General features: G+C 41.6%; 1 protein-coding gene across 1 annotated transcript in view; it reads right to left on the reverse strand.

Moving 5' to 3' along the window:
• PRTFDC1 (phosphoribosyl transferase domain containing 1) overlaps positions 1–21,557 on the reverse strand; it is a 111,540-nt gene that overhangs the window by 6,411 nt on the left and 83,572 nt on the right. Inside the window, exons 7-9 of the mRNA XM_049626637.1 lie at positions 13,260–13,325; positions 1,828–1,845; positions 380–462 (exon numbers count right to left, since the gene is read on the reverse strand). Of these exons, the coding sequence (XP_049482594.1) occupies positions 380–462; positions 1,828–1,845; positions 13,260–13,325 (167 nt within the window). The remainder of the gene's footprint in view (positions 1–379; positions 463–1,827; positions 1,846–13,259; positions 13,326–21,557) is intronic.

Below are 21,557 nucleotides of genomic sequence, written 5' to 3' on the forward strand. Positions count from 1 at the left end.
CCCCCCCCCCCCCCCCCCCCCCCCGAGCGTGTGGAGCACCATCACAGCCTTCTAATTCATGCTCCTGCCACCACGGCACCACATCAGTGATTCTAGATAAAAGGGAGAGGGACACTGGCACCAGGCTCAGCCAGCTGCTCCTGGAAGCAGCTAATGGAGGCACAGACACCCAGCAAAGCGTGCCTTCTTCCCCTTCCTCTCTCTCAGGCTAGTGGTCAAATGGGCTATTTGTTCAGTGTGGTCAAACCATAACATGCCAGGGCAAAGGGTCACTGGTTTGGAATAGACTGCTCTCTTTGGAAACGGCGTCCTGTGTTAGCATCCTTCTTCGGCTGATTTAGAAAGACAGAAGCAACAATGATGTGAATGTCCTACTCACCTGGCTACTTTAATCATGTTGGGCTTGTATTTCTCTATGCTACTGAGCAGCGCCTTCATGGTCCTCCCCGTTCCAACAACATCCTTTGCAAAGAGGACAGACAAATTCAACCTGAATGCATTTGGGCAGCATAATAGATTTTTCATCCAGACAGATGACTGTAGTCCTTATTAATAATGCATCACAATCAGAACTGCCATGAAATGGAGTAAAAGTAGGAAGCAGAGTTGGTTATATTTTTTAGACAGGTGCCTCTCTGTGAAGCTGGGTTTAGGGGAATATATTGGTGAATTATTTCCTCTTGGAATCCTTCAGCTGTGTTGAAAGCTAAGTGCGGCCTTTGGAGAGCATGTGGGACTCCTTACTGAGTACATTTGGACTCGTGCATGCACATTCAAGGACTAAATTTGGCCCTGAGGTTATGCGCAACACAATACAGGACGCATGAATTTTCATGGACATGGGATGTACATCTGAATACACTGAATGGATAAACACCTCCCCCTTGCCCTCCCCAGTCAATAGGGGATTCTATGGCTGGGAAGTGAGATGTGTCTGGACGGCAGCTGGTGACAGCCTGTGAATTCTGAGGGTGCAAGGCTGCGGTGAGCCTCAGCTCATCTCTGCTGATGAGCTGCTACACAATTAGAGGAGAATGGGCAGCAGAAATGCATTGTCCTTGGGACAGAAATCAGCTGTCAGGAGCTGATTATCAAAACAACAGGTCTGAATTTAGCCAGGGTTGGGCAATTCGTTTGGCTAGAGGGTCTACTTCACGGGTGATGCCCGAGCCAGGACGACTGCAGATACATATGGCACGCACAGGCGATTGTGTAACAAAAGCTTGAAAACAGCTCCCTTGAATTTTTGCCAGCTGATAAGACAGGCGTGCTCTTGAAGGAAAAGTGGCCATTTGCTGAATTAGTCCACTGCTGCTGCTATGGGGCCCATTCTCCTTTTTTCTTTCTTTTTTTTTTTTTTTAGCAGAAAAATTAAATTCTCACCTTCTCTTGGATTGCCATTTTAAAATTGATTGTGTTTATCCTTTGGTTGCTGAAGTCAGAATTGTTTGAAGTCACTGGAGGTCATTAGCACAAACAATGAATCAAGGGTGAAAAGAGTTCAAATCCTGGTTTTACTATCAAACACATTTGGTTGTGTTGGGCTAGTTTCCTCTTCTGTAAAAATGCCTGACTTGCAAGTAAGTATAAGAACCAATTCAGACATAAAAACGGATAAAGTGCTACACAACTATTACCGCAAAGCTCTTTTTCTAAATTGTTTCAAGCCACTGATTCTAGTTGGTTCGTAGGCAGTAAATTTGGAGAGCCATGTGCACGGTGGAAATTCAACAAATCCTTGACCAATTTGATAATAAGTTCTATACTTCGAAACTCACCATTAGATTCTTTCATCTAACAAATACGGGTAAGGAAAAGTCAGCTTACCTCAACAATGAGGACATTCTGAAATTAAAAACAAAACAAAACAGTTATTTAGAATATGATGCAAATCTGGCTCACAAGAGAAACACACATTTTTGCCTAAAGTTGGGAATTTCACAATTTGCTGAGCTGGCCCTCCACCATCCATCTAACCCAAATGCTTGGAGGTAATCTGCGTATTCCAGATTCATTCGAACACTCTCTCGGTCATTACCTGATGCTGCAATATTGGTGTCAACATTCAAGGGAGCAGCAAGGTCATCTCAGACCCTATGCCCTGTCTGAAGAGCTACCCACAAGGTCATCCCAGGTCCATAATTCTGGCAAGCAGCCCCATCCAGAATTCTTTGGTATACAAAGTGTACTAAGAGTTTACCAGGAAAACAAGCCACATAAACTACATTGTTAATGAAGACAGTACTCTGCAGAAGAATCATGGACTCTGCCAGGGGCAGTCCTAACCCTGCGTCGCCACCAGTCGTTGAGGATTCGGTATTTATTCTCAAATTTTCAACCTTGAGGAAGGGGTGGGCCAGAGAGAGTGCTGTGAAGTGCCTGACTGATGTTTTTAGAAACATGGTTGGGTTGCTTGTTATGTGCTCTCGAGGCATACCTCTCCTTTTCCCCTAAAAACATTATGTTTCATTTCAATTCCTGTTTGACACCTGCCTGCCCACTAGATATAAACTCCATGAGGGTAGGAATCATGTTTGTCTTGCTTACTATTGTATTTGCAGCCCCTAGCATATATACCTGCATATAGATGCTCGGTAATTTATTGAGTGGAGGAATAATAACCGATTATACTGGTTAATTAATTAAAACTGACCAATGAAATGGATTTGTAGTTACGTGTCAATACTATCTCACCAAATTAAAATGTGACTGTGCTGATATGACATTGCAATGAACTAAATGGTGTGGATATTCCCTCAACATAATGTCTTTCTTTACATAACTCTTCATTTATCCCTATGATTCATATAAGACTTTAAAAATCCTATCAAGCCTTCCACCTTAGAAATCTTACTTATGTCTAATGCCAAAGAGATTTAAGTAATGAAAATGTTAATCAACCAACCCAAATCACATTACTTTATGTGTCCAGTGCTTCTTAGAAGGAAGTATCTTTCTAGAAGTGATTTTCTCCCAGGTATAGTATTTTTAGTCATTAAATGCATTACAAAATCTTGGTTTTATCATTAAAATGTAAAGCTATCGTGTCCATATCCCCTAGCCTAAGGATCACAGGAACAGAGAAATCCCCTTGGTATTCTGAGCACATTTGCTGTGTTCTTAACAATTAACCCGTAACAGTTAGTTAGGATGTGCATTTTTAGTTTGATTGACGCTTACCAACCATGCCTATTAACCAACCTGAATACTTGGAGAACACTTGGTTAATTTGATTCCTTAGCTCATAATCTTTTTTTGTTTCAATCTAATAAGGAAAGGCCTTTTAAAACTCTGTTAGTCTGCATTCTTGCCTAATTAAATAAAGTGCCCTGAACATAATTAAATCTGTTTTTTAAAAGCTTAGAACCTTGCAAAACAAGAGTCATCTTTGAAAACATTTAGCTATAACTATAAGATACAGCGGTGGCTGGGAAGTGAGACTTGAATGTATGTACTAATCCAGAAATATATTGTCAAAATTACTTAAACATATTTTAAAAGCAAGGTAATGCATATACGTGTTCAAATCAAATAGAAAAGTCAAAGGTTTTCTAAATGTTGATGTGCATCTAACTGTAAAGTATTTAAAATGCTTATGCACTTTATGTTAAAGTTATCATGGCATTCTGTGTAATGCATAGCCACAATACTGTCACAGCTAACAAAAATGACAATAATCTATTTTGTTTTTTCATTTGATCCAGTTTTATACAGTTTTATACATTTGATCCAGTGACATACACTGTATAACTTTAAGGTGTATAGTATAACGCTTTAACTTATATACTATTACTAAATAATTACCTAAACAAATTTAGTTAGCATGCATCATCTCATATAGATACAATAAAAGAAGAAAGCAAAAAAGGGAAACATTTTTTTCCTTATGATGAAAACTCTCAGGATTTATTCTCTTAACAACTTTCCCGTATATCACAGAGCAATGTCAGCTACAGTCATGATATTGTACATTTCATCCCTAGTACTTATTTATCTTATAACTAAAAGATTTTACCTTTTCACCACCTTCCCCTGATCTCCCTGCCCCCCACCCCTACCTCAGGTAACCACAAATCTGATCTCTTTTTCTATGAGTTTGGTTTTGTGTTGTTTTGTTTTAGATCCCACATGAAAGTAAGATCACACAGTATTTGTCTTTCTCAGTCTGATTTACTTCACTTGGCATAATGCTCTCAAGGTTCATCCATGTTGTTTTAAATGGCAGGATTTCCTAGTTTGTTATTCCAGTGTGTGTGTGTGTGTGTGTGTGATAACTTCTTTACCGGGCAATAATTTTTTTAAACGTTTATTTATTTTTGGGGGGCAGGGGCAGAGAGAGAGAGAGAGAGAGGGAGAATCTGAAGCAGGCTCCAGGCTCTGAGCTGTCAGCACAGAGTCCAACACAGGGCTCAAACGCATGAACCATGAAATTGTGACCTGAACCGAAGTCGGATACTTAACCTACTGAGCCACTCAGGCGCCCCTGGAAATAATTTCTTAATATTATATAAAACCTAGTACATATTTAAATTTCCCCAGTTATCTTTATTTTTGTAAGTTTATTTATTTTGAAGGAGAGCAAGCACAAGTGGGGGGAGGCAGAGAGAGAAGGAGAGAGAGAGAGAGAGAGAGAGAGAGAGAGAGAGAATCTCAAGCAGGTTCTGCACTGACAGCATGGAGCCTGATGCTGGGCTCCACCTCACAAACTGTAAGATCAGGACCTAACTAAAATCAAGAGTCGGATGCTTAACCAACTGAGCCACCCAGGTGCCTCTCTCCAGTTGTCTTTAAAATGGCCTTTGTAGCTGCTTTGTCTAATTGAAGTCCGTGCATTGGGTCTTTAATTCTCTTTTAATTTAAAATAGTCTCTCTTACTGTACTTCTATTTCTAAATTTAAAAATTTTAGACATCATCTATTTATTATATTATATAATGATGAGAATTTAGTTCTTAAAATTTTTTTTAACATTTATTTATTTTTGAGAGAGACAGAGAGTGTGAGCGTGGGAGGGGCAGAGAGAAAGGGAGACAGAATCCAGAGCAGCTTCCAGGCTCTGAGCTGTCAGCACAGAGCCTGACATGGGGCTTGAACCCACAAACTGCGAGATCATGACCTGAGCCAAAGTTGGACACCCAACCAACTGAGCCACCCAGGTGCCCTGAGAATTTAGTTCTTATACACTATCTCACTTCTTTTTTCCATCTCCCAATGCAGATGTTTTGTTATGACTGTATCTTTTTGTACTGCTCACACTTTCTCCCCACTGCAGAGTCAAGTAGAGTACTATGTTTCCTTTTAAAGTTTCTTTTCTTTCAATGGTTTTCCTAGTCATCATTCAGTGTCTTAAGCTACAATAACCTTCTCTTCTCTTCTCTCCTCTCCTCTCCTCTTCTCTTCTCTTCTCTTTCCTTTTCTTCTCTTCCCTTCTCTTCTCTTCTCTTTTCCTTCCTTCCTTCCTCTCTCCCTCCCTTCTTTCTTTCTTTCTTTCTTTCTTTCTTTCTTTCTTTCGATGATTATTATGAGGAAAACATTGGTTAATTATGGTTTAACTATATTTCTCAAAGGATTTTGGAGGATTAAGGAGGCTAAGTGGGTTGATAACATCTGTAACAACACAAAAACTTTCTGAGTTGTGTACAGTGTTTAAAAAGTAAAATTATTTAGTGGGTTCACAAGTGGTGGGCAGTGGAATACTGATATAAAAAAATTCCTATTGAAAGGGAGCTCAGTAGAAATTTAGAATTCTTTAGCGACTTAAATAGAGCAGTCATTACATATATATTTATTTTCTTTTACAAAACACCACACTGTGTTTTCAAATTCTTTCCTTAGTAATATGTGGATTTACTGTCTGGATTGTTAGTGGCCTACCTGTTGTATGAAAAGCTCACCTCCAAAAAAGCAATGTGTTTAGTACCATTTTGGAAGATTGCCATACAAAACAAGTAGCCCAAGAGTACAGAGAAAGTGACCCCAACTTTGGAAGAATTTTCACTAGTGTCTAAGAGAACTAAGCTCTTTAAAATTTTTTTTTAACATTTGTTCATTTTTTGAGAGATAGAGACATAGCCTGAATGGGGGAGGGGTGGAGAGAGAAGGAGACACAGAATCCAAAACAGGCTCCAGGCTCTGAACCGAGAGCATGGAGCCCAATGTGGGGCTCAACCTCACAAACTGTGAGATCATGACCTGAGCCGAAGTCGGACCCTCAACTGACTGAGCCACCTAGGCTCCCCAAGAAGTAATCTCTTTAAACTTTAATATGTCAGGATAGGCTCCACAAGCTAAAGGACAAAGACAAATTCATCTTTATAACATGGAGACCAGTATGTACAGGTGCTGAAGGAATGCCTGTGGAACAAATGAACAATTTTGATGTCATTTCTTTCTCTAGTTTATTATTCTTTTGACACATCTCCTCCATTTTCCCCCCCTCAACGATGTACAATTCCTCCTTAACTGACCTATCATTAACGTGTACTGCTTTTAATTTTGCACCAAGAAATCTTCTAAATTTCTCCCCATCTGTTTTTTTGAGTGGCAACCTTGGAAATTTTTTAAAATAATTTTTTAAGTTTATTTATTATTGAGAGAGAGAGAGAGAGAGAGAGAGAGAGAGAGAGAAAGCACGTGGGGGATGGGCAGAAAGAAAGGGAGACAGAGAATCCAAAGTAGGCTCCAGGCTCTGAGCTGTCAGTACAAAGCCCAACACTGGGCTTGAACCCACACCCCAGGAGATCATGATCTGAACCGAAGTTGGACACTTAACTACCTGAGCCACCCAGGCACCCTGCCTTGGACATTTTTTCAGAGCACACTGTGGCTCCTAAGCACTTCCAATCTGATACCTCTGATTACTGAACCACTTGCTGTCTAGGCCATCTCATCACACCTAGCTCATCTCTTCCCAGAAAGTAAGTAAAGTTTGCAACCTGGGGACCATGGGCAAAAATTCTATGTGGAGTCTCTGGAGTGCATCCTTTCTTTGCTATGGTGCCATCCCAGGGGAAGCTTATCACCTCAAGTTCCCTGAAGAAAAAGAAAGGGAAGAAGAAAAAGAAGAAAAGAAAGAAGGAAGGCATTATACAAATTTCAGTGGTTTTTGTAGATAGATTATTCCCACTTTCAGTCTTTTAAAGTGCAAAATTATTAGCACAGCACAGTCTAATCTTCGGCAGCATAGTTTTGTGGCTATGGTCACGCTGAGCGGAGGGATGGCAGTAATGATGATGGGCTCATTGTGGGTGCTGAGCACGGGTACAAGTGTGAATATGAACCCCAGGGAGAAAGGAATGTAGTTCAGCATTTCACTCTATGTGATAATTCCCAAAATTGCCAGAATCATCAGTTGGTGGGCATTTTCCATTATTGTTCTCAGCCTAGTCAGATGCAATAAAAAGGAATGATTTAAATAGTTAAGGCAGCCAAGGAGGAAATTTGGCAGGTTCTGATGCTTCATTCTGGCATTTGATTAGAAACTTATTTGGTGGGGGAAGGTGGCACGTCTCCTGAAATCTTGCACTTAACCTGCACATCTGTGTTTTCCTGTTGCCAGATCTGGGTCTGTTTCCATGCATTTGGTTTTATTCCACCCCTTCCAGAGATTTCTCTTGAACATGAATAAAATCTTCTTGCTTTAATGGATACACACATTTTATGAAGTGCCAGGATTAAATCAACTTTGAAAAAAAATCAGCTAGAGAGCACGTTGTGCAGACAGCTTGCACACACCGAGGAAAATGCTTTTAAACACTGTAAGTTGAGGCCATTTAACTTAATCATTGAGTGTTCCCTTTATTCAAGAGCCATGACCTATTTAGAACCATGACTCAGCCAGCTTCCCTTATGAGCTTCCTTTTCTTTGCTTTAAAGAAAAGAAAGAATGGAGACAAGAAAGAAAAGAAAAAAGAAAGAAGGAAGGCAGGAAGGAAGGCAAGAAAGAAAGAAAGAAAGAAGCCATGAAAGAGAAAGGTCCATGGGGGCTGTACAGTGTCTCTTTTCCAAATATTTTAACTCACACATCTTTAGAAAATTTAAGAGGTTATGTAGTACAGTTATGATGCTTATAATGTGTGGAGAATCATACAGGTGAGCTATGTCCCTGCGTTTTTAAAAGTTCTTTTACAAAGAAATTTGTTTTTTTAAAAATCTCTTCTAACCCTCCCTTCTTCATTCATCATTTAGTTCTGCTGCTGCTCCCTTGGACAGCGCTGTGTCTTCTGCAATGTTCCTACTTTGCTCCTATGGTTCTAGTGCTCATGTCTGCTCAACCCACATGGCCTCCTGACTAGTTTCTTTGCCTGGAGTCTCATTCCCATCCTCAGTTATTCTATCCTCTATCAAGGTAATTTTCTCAAAACACAACTTCTTTTTTTTTTAAAGTTGATTTATTTATTTTGAGGAGAGAGAGAGAGAGAGAGAGAGAGAGAGAGAGAAAGCACACATCAGGGAGGGCCAGAGAGAGAGGGAGACAGAGAATCCCAAGTAGGCTCTGCACTGTCAATGCAGAGCCCGACCTGGAACTTGATCTCATGAACAGTGAGATCATGACCCAAGCTGAAATCAAGAGTCAGATTCTCAACCGACCGAGCCACTCAGGTGTCCTGCAAAACACAACTTCTTGATGTCACTTCTGCTCAAAAACCTTTGCAACTCCTCTTTGCTTTTCTGCAAGCTAAATTCTTTGTTGAGATATTCAACATATTCTACAAACCAAATCCAATTTGCATTTTCAGTGTCTTAAAGTTGTTTCTCTATTTTGGACTGATTTCCTCCAGTCACATTGGTCTGCTCTTGTCCTCTGGCTCTCCCATTTCCCTCCTTCATCCTTCATTTCACGATGCTCTTCTCCCTTTCCTGTGTTATTCCCAGGCTATCTAGTCCAGAGTAAAACCGCAGCCTCCCCTTGTGAAGACAGTCACAGTCCCAAGGAATCATTCCTTCTTTGGATTTCCTTAAGCTCAAGGAAAGAGTCTCGTGGGGAAAGATCCCCGCAGCTCTTCTCTGAGTGCCAAGCATTAAAAAAAGAGGAGTGCTCAAATTCATGGCAGAGTAGTAATATTAATGGAAAATTCAGCTTAAATATAAATTTATTGACTGAAGAAATCACATGATTACTATACAAGGGCAAAGTCAGATGATGATCTATAAGAGCCCTCTACCCTATGCAGGTGTTTACAACAGCTTGACTTCCTTCTACAACCATGAGAAAAGTAAGCACTAATTGTTGGGTGCCTTTTCTTTTTAAGTTTGTTTTCTGCCCTCAGCTGTCATACATTCTGCATGATGGAAAGATTCTGGAGGGCCTCTGAGACTTATTTTTAAAGTTCTCTCAAACCCTTGATGCATAGCCTTTCTCTGAAAGGCTGAAGAATGGGTGAGTAGATCAGCCATCATCTGTTTAAGGAAAAGGAAATTCCAAAAGTTAAGTGATATTGTTTTCCCTCCTCCACACTCAGGGGGACAGCATTCACCAACCCAGTCCCCCCATCTTGAATCTTTTGTGACACCAAAGCCCTTCTGTTTCTCGAAAACAAGGTGCCCTCACTCAACACTTTTCTCATCCAACCTAAATCAAACTAGCTGGCTGATGTGTCCTTTGGTGTGGTTGGATGGGCTTCTATTTACCTGTCCTTCTGCCATGTCCTCCTTTTCCCAGACTTCATTGAAAAGATTTCTGATTTCTTTCTAAGAGAAAGAGGAGCCTTCGCTCACTCAGTCACCAAATACTTATGCCGACCTGTTGGCTAGGCACCGTGCACAATGCAAGAGACAGGATAGTGAATAAGATAAGCAGGGTCTCTGCCCACCTTACGCTGACATTCTGGTGGGGGAAATACACACATCAGAAAATTAGCCTTAAAGTAAACACAGCAAATGTTGGAAAGGGCTTGACCTGAAACAGAGTACTAATATAGAGATATAATGGGGAAGGTGGGGACTGTGTAAGGGAAGAGTATGTGCTCATTTTAGACAGACTCAGGGCAGGCCTCACTTATATAAGAGCCATTAGGCTGAAGCCTGAAGGATAGGAGGAAAATAGATTTCGGGTTGGAGGCCACAGCTTATCCGAAGCCTTGGCAGGAAGGAGCTTAACCAGTGTGGCTATAACACCGTAAGGAGGGCTGAGTGGTATATGATGATGTTGGGAGGGAAGCAGGGCCAGATCACACAGGTCTTACAGGCTGGGAGAAGGAGGTTGGATTGTATTCTCCGAACCTTGGGAGTAGGATTCCCAGATAAAATACAGAACACCCAGTGAAATTTGAATTTCGGATAAATAACAAATGACTTTTGAGCTTAAGTATGTTCCAAATATTGCATGTAACATGCTTATACTAAAAGTGTATTCATTGTTTATTTGAAATTCAAATTTAACTTGGCACTCTGTTCTCCATTTTGTTTTTTGCTAAGTCTGACAATCCTGAGAGGCCACTGAAAGGTTTTCAGTAGGCAAGGGGTGTGACCCAATTTGTATCTTAAAAAGATCCCTTTGACTGTTGTTTCTTGGAGAATGATTTGGAGGGTGGCAAGAATTAAGTGAAGGTGGAAGTTCAGGGAGACTAGTTAAGCTACCATAGCTTCCTGGAGGAGGGATAGTAGCAGTCTGGCCCTAGAAGACCTGTGCTTCTCAAACTTTAGTGTGCAAAGGAACCATCTAAGGATGTTTTTAAAGTGGGTACTTCATTCGGAAGATCTGGGGTGGGATCTGAGATATTGCATTTGTAGTTTGCAGGTGGTGCTGACCTTGCTGGTTCCCAGACCAAAGGTCAGCAAACTACGGCTCATCAGCCAAATCTGGCCTGCTGCCTATATTTGTCAATAAAGTTTTATTGAAACAGCCATGTCCATTTGTTTCCATTTTATCTGTGGCTGCTTGCTGGATTCATGCTATGATAGAGGGTTAAGTAGTTGCAACGGAGAGGGTATAGCCCACAAAATCTAAAAACATGTATGGCCTGGCCTTTCCCTAAAAAGTTCACTAACCCCTGCCCTAGACCACACTTTGCTACTGCAAGAGTCTAGAGTCGGGTGATTACCATGAAGACAGAGAGACGCAGACAGATTTAAGATTCATTTGAGAGCACTGAGCACGGTCTACACTGGTTCATTAAGCACTCCCTTCTTCTAATGTGAGCCTAGGTGCCCTGAACTGCATAAAGATGCATAATCTTTAAACGTAAGCTGTTGTGACAGTTGAGAACTTGGCTAATCAATGTTGATTCATCTTAGAAATATTTACTCAGTGCGTTCTAAGCTCAAAGGATTCTACGTGGCATACATTTAAACATATATAGAATCTATCTATGCACACATAAATGCAAGTAAAAAGATACCATGAAATAGCACCTGGTAAGCCGGAAGGATCATTTGTCACACGAGCAAAAAACAAGCTGACTCCTGCTTGTCCTTAGTGCCAGCTGGTTTTCCATCTCTCCTACCCGAACTTCCATAATCCCTACTTTCTCATGGGGAGGGGTGGGTCTTTGTAGTAATTCTGGGAGGGGATACTGAGGCACAGCACTATCACCCCTCCTATTGATTCCACCCCTAGTAAGAAACTTTGCCCATCCTCCTCTCTATTTTTTAAAGGAACAGAGTATCTGGTGCTCACCTAAGAGGGAGATTACTTTAAAATGAAAAAGAAGGGGCGCCTGGGTCGCTCAGTCGGTTAAGCGTCCGACTTCGGCTCAGGTCATGATCTTGCGGTCCGTGGGTTCGAGCCCTGCATCGGGCTCTGTGCTGACAGCTCAGAGCCTGGAGCCTGTTTCAGATTCTGTGTCTCCCTCTTTCTCTGACCCTCCCCTGTTCATGCTCTCTCTCTCTCTCTGTCTCAAAAATAAATAAATGTTAAAAAATTTTGGAAAAAAAAATAAAATGAAAAAGAAGATGATTTTAGAAAGCAGGAGAGAAAAGTCGCAGTTTTATGCACAACATTTTCTTGGTATTCATTTGGGATTCTTAGAATTGCTACTTTGACAGACCCCATGGTAATTCCCCAAGGCAAGATGCTTGTGTAACGTCGCACAAGGCACGGTATTTCTCTTGTGTCGTAACACCTGTAAGGCAATGTCCTACAACAAAGTACTAAAATGACTTCTCATTTAAAGGCCACTCCGCAGTTGTGAAAAGTTGTGAATTTCTGGAAATTGCTTGGAGCATTTTAGCTTTCCAGGATGTTATTTTAGGTACTGATGTAGTAAGGCCATCAAATGGTGGTCTAGTGATGCATTAACATCAACAAGTTAATTCCAATTTCTGTGCAACATAATCTCCCTCTAGATAGTCGTGTCACACTTGGATGGCTACTATGTTATCTTCAGAGTAGAGGGAAGTAAGCTGGTTTGGAGTTAGAGTCCCTGTAGCTCTCTAATGTTCCCAATGTTATTAAACACATTTTTATTAAATGTGCCTGCTATTCCTTTTCCCCATCCGGGCATTGCATAACAAACAGTAACAACCACCAAAATGAGAGATTAAACTTGTGTAAGAGACTGATCCATTTTATTCGGAAGGCTGAAGTTGTTCAGGGATAATGAACACAAGATATGTCAGGCAGCAGCCGCTGCTTGCTTTTCAGAGCAAAACTTGGATCTCAGGTCGCATTTCCACAAAGGACATCCATTCCACAAAGGAAACAACTCTTCCTTCCAATGTATGTATTTATGTCAGAATCCAAACAGATTTTCACTTAATTTTTAAGCATTGGCATGTTTGGAACTCCAAGTTCAAAGTGGCGGTGTCTGACCCATGATCTAATGGATTACATTCTTTTGCATGGGAGGAAAAAGGCATGGGGCTGAAAAATGTGCTCTCTAGAAACCTTTCTTTTATTCCCTCCTTAAATTTTAAACATTTTGGCAAACCTGTTTAAATGTCTTACTGCAATGCCAAGATGCTGAGGCATAGATGAGACAAAAAGCAGACGAATAAAGGAAAAAGCTTCCTTTTCAGGAGGGACCAGCAAGAGGAGAAAAGGAAGCAGGCGGGAGTGCCCAGGGATTTATTTTGTAATAGGAGGTTGTCTGAAATAAGATTGGAAGGAAGGTTGGAGATCTGGTGGGCATTGGGTCCTGGAAGCATTATAAAAAGAGTGTTTTATAAGGGAGAAATCATTAAAAGGATTCACACATCCATTTGCATGAATTAGCAAACCCGGGAGAGTGTCTGAAATGCATTGCAAGTGCTGACCTGAAATGAAGGTCACTGATTTCCCCATGACATCAGTGCTTAGGGAGCAGAGTTACATTAACAAACCTTTCCAGCCAGTGTTGAAAGATCATTGCCTCCAATTATCTGCATCTCGCCCATGGACTGGTCGTTCTAAAAAAAGGGAAGATAATATTTCACTGTACAAGAAAAACCTTTACAGCACATTTCCCCCCGCCGTCTACCCAGCTAGCGGCTAGACTGCGCCTTACAAATACAGCACAAATAGCTGGTACAGATTCCTGGTTGCCCGTGGTTACCGAGAGCCACTCTCCTGCTACTGTGCTGGGGACAAAGCATTCTAATGGCTCCGGGAGGGGACAGACTGTGTGGAGAGGGGATGATAAAAGGAGTGGAGAGAAAACAAATAAACCTAATTTTGGAATACAAAAATGATGGAAGGTGCTTGAGCCTATGCCGAGGCAGATGGAATTGGCGAAGGCAGTCATGCTCCTGGACCTCCCTGGGCCGAGGGGGCTACGGGATCCCCAGAAGTGGGCGGCACATTTGTCTGCTGTGCCAACAAGTCCCAGTCCTAGCCCTCAGCGGGGAGCAATCAGACAGTGGCTGAGCAATCAGTTGAGGCCTCCTCTCCTCCTACCACACAGATCCAGCTTCTCTGCTGACGTTGAGGGCAATTCTAACAGCTCACAGATCAAGAACTATTGCATTTAGACCTTCACACATGAACGAAGAAGCCTCAGGAAATTTCTACAGTCCCAGGAATATGTTTAGGAGACTTTCACTCCAATTCCTTCAGAGGTTATGAGTATTCACTTTCATGAGGTTTATATATATATATATCACACATTGTCCTGTGCTACTTAAACCTCTCTCTCTCTCTCTCTCTCTCTCTCTCTCTCTCACACACACACACACACACACACACTAAACTAAATATGGATTGTTACAGAGTGCATATCACAACAAAATAATACAGAGGCCAAACAGGAAATAGAGCAGGCCGCTTGTTTTCTGGCCTCACTGCGAAAACACCCTACAGACAGTGGCTTCATGACCAAGCAAGAATGCTGTAATGTTGCAATCCCTTCCAACAGCAATCTAAGGGAGAAGACAATGGTGCAGGTACCTTGTGCATGACGTGCCGAACCAGGAAACATCTCAGGTCGCTGCTGTGAACCGTTGTGGCTTTTGCCAGTTCAGGGTTTTCCTCCCTTATTCTGCCTCTTTCACGGAGGGTGGGGGGCATCATTCATTCCTTATGGCTCAGGTGGGGCTAGACCTTTCCTATGTAAACCAGCTATGCCTGGTGCTACATGCCAGCTACCGAAGCCAATTCTGTTCCCTTAGGGATTTTCTTGGGTTGGTTTGAATTGGATTCTGTCACTTGCAACAGAGTCTCTATCTAGGCATTGACATCGGTCATCTGGGAAGGCGAAAAGCAGCCAAATAACCAATATAACAGTTTTGCCAATGAAGCAGGTTTGTCTTTTCACCTTACTGCTCAAGAGGGGGGAAAATAACCTTAGAATGTTTTTACTTCCACTCGGTAAAGCATTCACTCTGTACTGCAAAGAAGTAAAGAGAAAGCCCACCAAGTAGATAAATCCAATAATTTTCTTCTTATGGGAACTGATCTCAAAAGGAGAAAGTCAAAGAACATCCAGAATTTACTGATCTTCTGCTGGTTTCGAACAGGCATATATAACCATGTATTCATAAGCAGTCACGCAGTAGGTTAGGAACTTGTCAAAAATGTCAAAGGAGGGGCGTCTGGGTGGCTCAGTCGGTTGAGCACCTGACTTCAGCTCGGGTCATGATCTCGCGGTTCATGGGTTTGAGCCCTGCATCAGGCTCTGTGCTGACAGCTTAGAGCCTGGAGCCTGCTTTGGATTCTGTGTCTCCCTCTCTCTCTCTGCCCCTCCCCCACTCATGCTCTGTCTCTCTCTCCATCTCTCTCAAAAATGAATAAACATTAAAAAAAATTAAAAGAATGTCAAAGGAGAAGATTCTCTTGTTACTTCTAGAGGTGCTGAGATATAGGAGTAAACGTAGGCAGAATTTCTGCATAACAGACTCAAATATGTTGTTAATAGCAGCAGGAAAAATAAAAATTTCTGTATCCCTAGGGGACTGAGCTATGCAGAACTGGACCCAACTACTAAACCACAAAGTTTAATGTAACAAATGAGATTTGCACTCTGCCAGATTGGAGCAAACTTCATAATAATTCTACTCTTACCATCTTCATTCTATTGATTAAAAACAAAACCCCCACAATATATCAGAAAGCTAAATACTATGCTATAAGTCACATATTCAGCATGTTGCCAAGAAAATCTTATTTCAGATTGATGTACTTTTTTTTTTTTAATTTCAGAAGGCCTTAATTAGAGTCCATGTTTATAACATGTTTTTATTATTAGATCTATCCTTAACTCATCTGGAACTTAGGTCTTCCAAGTATGTGTATAGTCAATTGTCCCAATTGAATTTATTGAATTGTTTATTTATTGAATTGTTTTTATTGAATTGAATTGTTTTTCCCCAACTGGTTGGAATGTCATTTTTATCACAGCCTTCATTCTCCTATGTGAGGGTCAGTTTCTATGCTCTTCTGTTTCATTAGCCTAAAATGTCTATTTTAACATCTAAACCATACTGTTAAATTATTATAGCTTTTTATTATGTTTTGATACGTGGTAAAGAAAGTTTCATTTTTGCGTTCTTTTAAAAAAAATTGTCTTGGGGCGCCTGGGTGGCGCAGTCGGTTAAGCGTCCGACTTCAGCCAGGTCACGATCTCGCGGTCCGTGAGTTCGAGCCCCGCGTCAGGCTTTGGGCTGATGGCTCGGAGCCTGGAGCCTGTTTCCGATTCTGTGTCTCCCTCTCTCTCTGCCCCTCCCCCGTTCATGCTCTGTCTCTCTCTGTCCCCAAAATAAATAAAAAACGTTGAAAAAAAATTTTTTTAAAAAATTGTCTTGGCCACTTTTTTTTTTTTTTGTCTCAGCTACTTTAGTACTTTTATTTTTTTAATTTTTGAAAAATGTTTATTCATTTTTGAGAGAGAGAGAAAGCGTGCGGGGAAGGGGCAGAGAGAGAGCAGTACGCAGAATCCAAAGCAGGCTCCAGGCTCTGGGCTGTCAGCACAGAGCCTGACGCGGGGCTCGAAACCACGAACGGTGAGATCATGACCTGAGTCGAGTTGATGCCTAACTGACTGAGCCACCCAGACGCCCCTGTACCTTTATTTATTTGTCTATCTGCTGGGCTGTTATGAAGATCAAATGAATTAATATAAACTGGACATTTAGAACAGAGCCTGGCTCAGTAAATGCTGGATGTGATTCATTTTCCTCCCTCCCTCCCTCCCTCCCCTCCTTCTTTCCCAGGAAATGGTCACTCCTCAGTCCTCTCTGGTACACTGGAGTCTGGAGCTCTCCTGGTTTAATGACTCCGGCAAAGAAGGCTTTTGTGTCTTGCTGGGTTGAAGAAGGCAGCCTAGAGGACCATCCTCTCCATTCATAAGCTCCCCAGCACCCTGCTGCCTGTAGGGCATTCCTTCTTCACTCCATCTTCTAAGAACCTAGCTACTAACTTGTAAGCCTTTCAAGAATTCTGTGGCATGAATCCTGTACTTCTCATTGACAATTCCCTCTATAGGCATTTGGATTTTCACTTTCACTCTTCAGCTGAGTCAGTGCCCTTCCTTAATCAGTTTTGCCTCCTAAAAACCACTGACATCTCTTGCCCACTGAGGTTTTCTCCCCCTTTCTTTGTCCTTGTGGGGAAATACTTCATTCATTTCTTTACTGGCATTTTGGTGGGGTTTTAGGGAGGAATAGAGCTAATTGTATGCATCTAATCCACTGTGTTTAACCATGATATTTTTCTAGCAGTTCAAAAGCATCCTTATATTCCTAGGATTGATGTACTTTTTAAAAATGTCATTGGTTTTGATTTGATAATATTTTATTTGGGATTATTAATCTTATCTTCATAAGTAAGATTGGTTTATAGTTTTTTTTTCTTTTTCTTTCCTTTTTTTCTTTTTTTACCGTTTATTTTTGAGAGTGAGAGAGAGCACAAGCGGGCGAGGGGCAGAGAGAGAGACACACAGAATTCAAGCCAGTCTCCAGGCTCTGAGCTGTCAGCGCAAGAGTCTAACGGGGGTTTGAACCCACGAACCGTGAGATCATGACCCGAGCCCAAGTTGAAGCTTAACCAACTGAGCCACCCAGGCACCCCAAGATTGGTTTATAGTTTTAAGGCAAATTTATACTAGCCTCATATTATGCACTGGGTGGTTCTTTATCTTTTGTCTATGCTCTAGTAAAGTTTGTATACCAATGGATTGATTCGTTTTGCTGAGGTTCTGTAGAGCTCAGTGTAGGTATTATTTAATCCCCAACTTACAAACAGGGAATCTGAGTACTGAGTGTTTAGGTAACTTGACCGAGAGGAGGTGCTAATAGGTAAAGGGACCCAGTTCAGTCCTAGATTGCCTGGCTCCATATTACTCTGGTGTAACCTATCCCTGCCCCACACCCCCAGTATCCCTAGAAGAGAGAAGCACATAATTGGTCTTTGAGAGGAACCTGAGAAGGGGTGGGTCCCGCTTATACTAATGAAGTGAAATACATAAGCTGCCATGGCCAAGGGAAGCCGACATCTTGGTAAAAATGCTGGCAACCATTACATACCTTTAAAGAGCCAAGGAAATCTCTGACATTTAGTCCAGGGTTCCTTGGAAGAAATATTCTGGAAATCAGCTTGGCCTGATCTCCAGGCACAAGAGCACACCCACACAACCCTGCAGGTGTGGCGATTCTTCGTGCCACAATGCCAATGGAGACTTGGCGCTGCTTAGATAACCTTTAGAAAAAAAGCATTACTGAAGAAGAATAAATATCCTGAATTCCTGCCCTTTTGAGGAACAGGAAGCGGAAAAGTAAGGAAAATAAATAAACAAAAGAACCACTCTCTAAACCATTCATTTCCAAAGTCAGAGACACTTGTTTCAAATTCTGTGCAGGCAAAAGCTTTCTCAATATTCTCAGCTGCCATCAATCCCTTAACTTTGCTTTCCCCCAGTATTAGCCTGACCTTTCCTCTCAGCTCTTCTGTGCCCTATATTAAATGGATTGAGATGCAAAACAAAAAACAGAAATAGTTCATTATAGGAGTTTTAGCGACCAAGCTGGAAAGTTTCTTATTAAAATGGTGTAAACCACTAAAAAAAGCTTTTTTAAGTTTATTTATTTATTTTAAGAGAGTGTGTGCATGCACGTGTACATGAGCAGGGGAGGGATAGGGGGTGGGGAGAGTAGGAATCTGAAACAGGCCCCACGCTGACAACGCAGAGCCAGACATGGGGTTTTGATCCCCTGATCTCCCTGATGTGAGATCATGACCTGAGCCAAAATCAAGAGCGGGATGTTCAACCAACTGAGCCACCCAAGTGCCCTTATTTATTTGTTTGTTTGTTTATTTATTTATTTATTTATTTATAGCAAGCCAGAGAAGGGCAGAGAGAGAGGGAGAGAGAAATCCCAAGCAGGTTCTGTGCTGTCAACACAGAGCCTGAGGCAGATCTCAAACTCACCAACTGTGAAATCATGACCTGAACCCAAACCCAGAGCCATTGGCTTAACCAACAGAGCCACCCAGAAGCCCCCTAATGTTTTTTTTTTTTTTTAAGCTCTAACATTTGATGCCAAGTCAGAGAACGAGGGCAGGTGAATTTCTTTCAGTATCCCCAGTTTTCTCTTCAACCAGCAGTTGATGTAGGACAGGGCTCTTAACTGGGCCCTTCAGTCCTTTAAGCTGCCTGTGTCAGGGTGGAGGGGGCAGTGGGGTGAGAGCCTGTGTGGCTTCTGTGCCCCTTGGTTCAAGCAGAGCAATTCCACTTGTCTCTCTTATATCGACTGGATTCCAAGAAAGATGGTGCCGGCAAAAAAGTTTGAAAACCATCATGTTAAGGTTTTCTCCTTTGTAATGGACTTACATTTTGGTTTTCTGTTCATTTAAATATCCATCTGCTTCTGACATCGTTTGTTTAGTAACTCATTCTTACAACCTACGGGGGGTATGCCGTGGAAAGTTGAATGTGGAGATTAAGTGACCAGGCACCCGGGGTCCCCAGGTCCCCTTAAGGACCAGACTGCCTGGGTTCTGGTCAAAGCTCCACCTTCCATTAGTTGTGTGACCTTGAGGAAGTTACTTAACCTCTCAGTGCCTCAACTTCCCTATCTATAAAAAGGGTATATTAATAGTTCCTACCTCTTAGGATTATTGGAGGACTAAATGAAATCATGTGCTTTAAGCACTTAGAAAAGTGCCTGGAATGTAATAATTAGCAGTACATAAAGTAAGCCCTGCATTCTCCTAAGAAACTTGCAAGGCTCCCTGGTGTCCTAACACTGACTTTGTGATGTATTCTTTGCTCGGTTCACTCAGCACATTACTACGCCATACATCCTGTGGTTAGCGTTCATGAGGCTGACCGCTGCCCATGAGGCCTGTGTGTAAGGAAGACTCATGTCCTTGCACTGCTAGTCTGTATCACGACTGGAGCTTTGCTTAAAAACGACCTCATATGAGCTTTCCTTTGGGTATTTCTTGGTGACCTCCCAGCTCCCACCCTGGAGGGTCTGAAGCTTTACAGTGAACTGTTTGGTGGGCATAGTTTCTATCATTCTACTTTGCTGTTTTCATCTTTCTTCCCGCTAGGTAGAAGCCACTTGGAGATTGTGCTTGGACCCACTTAGCTCTCATTAGATCCTTGAGGGAGCCATTTACAGTCAGTAGAGCAAGGAGTTGTTAACCTTGAAACTGCTTTACAAGATGGCAGCAGCAGATCTGTGGCAGAACATGAGAATGGATGTCTGGATTTCTGATCTCTTTCTAGGCCTGGATGCATTTTTATCTTGGGCGGGGGGGGGGGGTCATGAGATAGCCCAATGCCTTCCTAAATCCACCATTTTAGCTTAAAGTCATCTAAAATTGATTTATAGACTACTTGTAAACAAAAGAACCTCAACTAAGAGATCATGCTAATTTACAGGAAAAGTCCCTATTTGCAAATTTTGATAAATATTATTAGTGATAAATTACTTGTGACGCACCTCATCGCTACTAATAAACAGTGCTATGCTACACTGAGACCTCAGGAGTTTCCGGCACACAATCTACTGTTTAATTGTCCATATCTTGGCTCGTGGTTGCTCACACCATACTTTTCCATCTTTCTTCACGTGGGCAACTCGTGCTCTTTCATCAAGACTCAGTTCGGGCATCATCTCTTCCAGGAAGTTTTCCTCGAGTTCCCCATAACTGATGCATCTGAGTACAGGTGTTAGCCCGATGTGGGGCTTGAGCCCATAAACCGCGAGATCATGACCTGAGCCCAAATCAAGAGTCAGGTGCTTAACCCAGGCACCCTATGTTAGTCACCCAGGCACCCTGTGTTAGCTATATATATATATATATATATATATATATATATATATATATATATATAATGCTTTTTTTAATGTTTATCTTTGAGAGATAGAGAGAGATAGAGCATGAGTGGGAGAGGAGAAGAGATTGAGGGAGACACAGAATTTGAAGTAGGCTCCAGGCTCTGAGCTGTCAGCCCAGAGCCTGATGTGGGGCTCGAACTCACGGACCGCGAGATCATGACCTGAGCTGAAGTTGGGTGCTTAACTGACTGAGCCACCCAGGAGCCCCGATTTTTAATACTTCTTCTCCTACTCACTTAGAAAAGTGTTCTCAGGTAAGCACTTCATTTCTATGCCTTTAAGTTCTTTCTCCGGCTGTCCAGAAGGCTAGAGGAACTTACTACTTAATGGGAGTCAGAGAAAAATGAAAACTATAAGCAAACACACGAGAAAATAGCTGTAAAGCTCAACTGAGAAGGACTTAGATAAAGTTGACGTGAGTAACTTAGAAGACAGACTGGAAAAATATAGACCTTTCCCCCATTATGTTCGGTTCGCACCCAAATTATATTTTCTTTATTTTCATGCTCTTATTATCCCAGTTCCCAGTCTCCTCAATATTTTTACAAACCTAAATGCAAACATCCATGCAAATTCTGAATACTCAAAATATGAAAATCTGATTTATTAAGATATTTTAGTGTCAGGAATTCATTTCATAATTAGTAAAAGATATATTTGAAAGCCAAACTAGTATTTTAGCCAGGAAAAAAGTATATAGGTTAGGATGTACAATTTCACTCATTTGAAAGTACACATGTATTTCGCACTTCCTGAATTTCGTGTGTCTAACTTTGCAAACATGATGTGACTTTATTCGAAGACAAAATGGCTTTCTGTTTAATGACAATGATTTATTACTCTATTGTGATCAGTATTCTA

Source organism: Panthera uncia, chromosome B4, assembly GCF_023721935.1.
Source record: "Panthera uncia isolate 11264 chromosome B4, Puncia_PCG_1.0, whole genome shotgun sequence".
Lineage (NCBI taxonomy): Eukaryota > Metazoa > Chordata > Mammalia > Carnivora > Felidae > Panthera > Panthera uncia.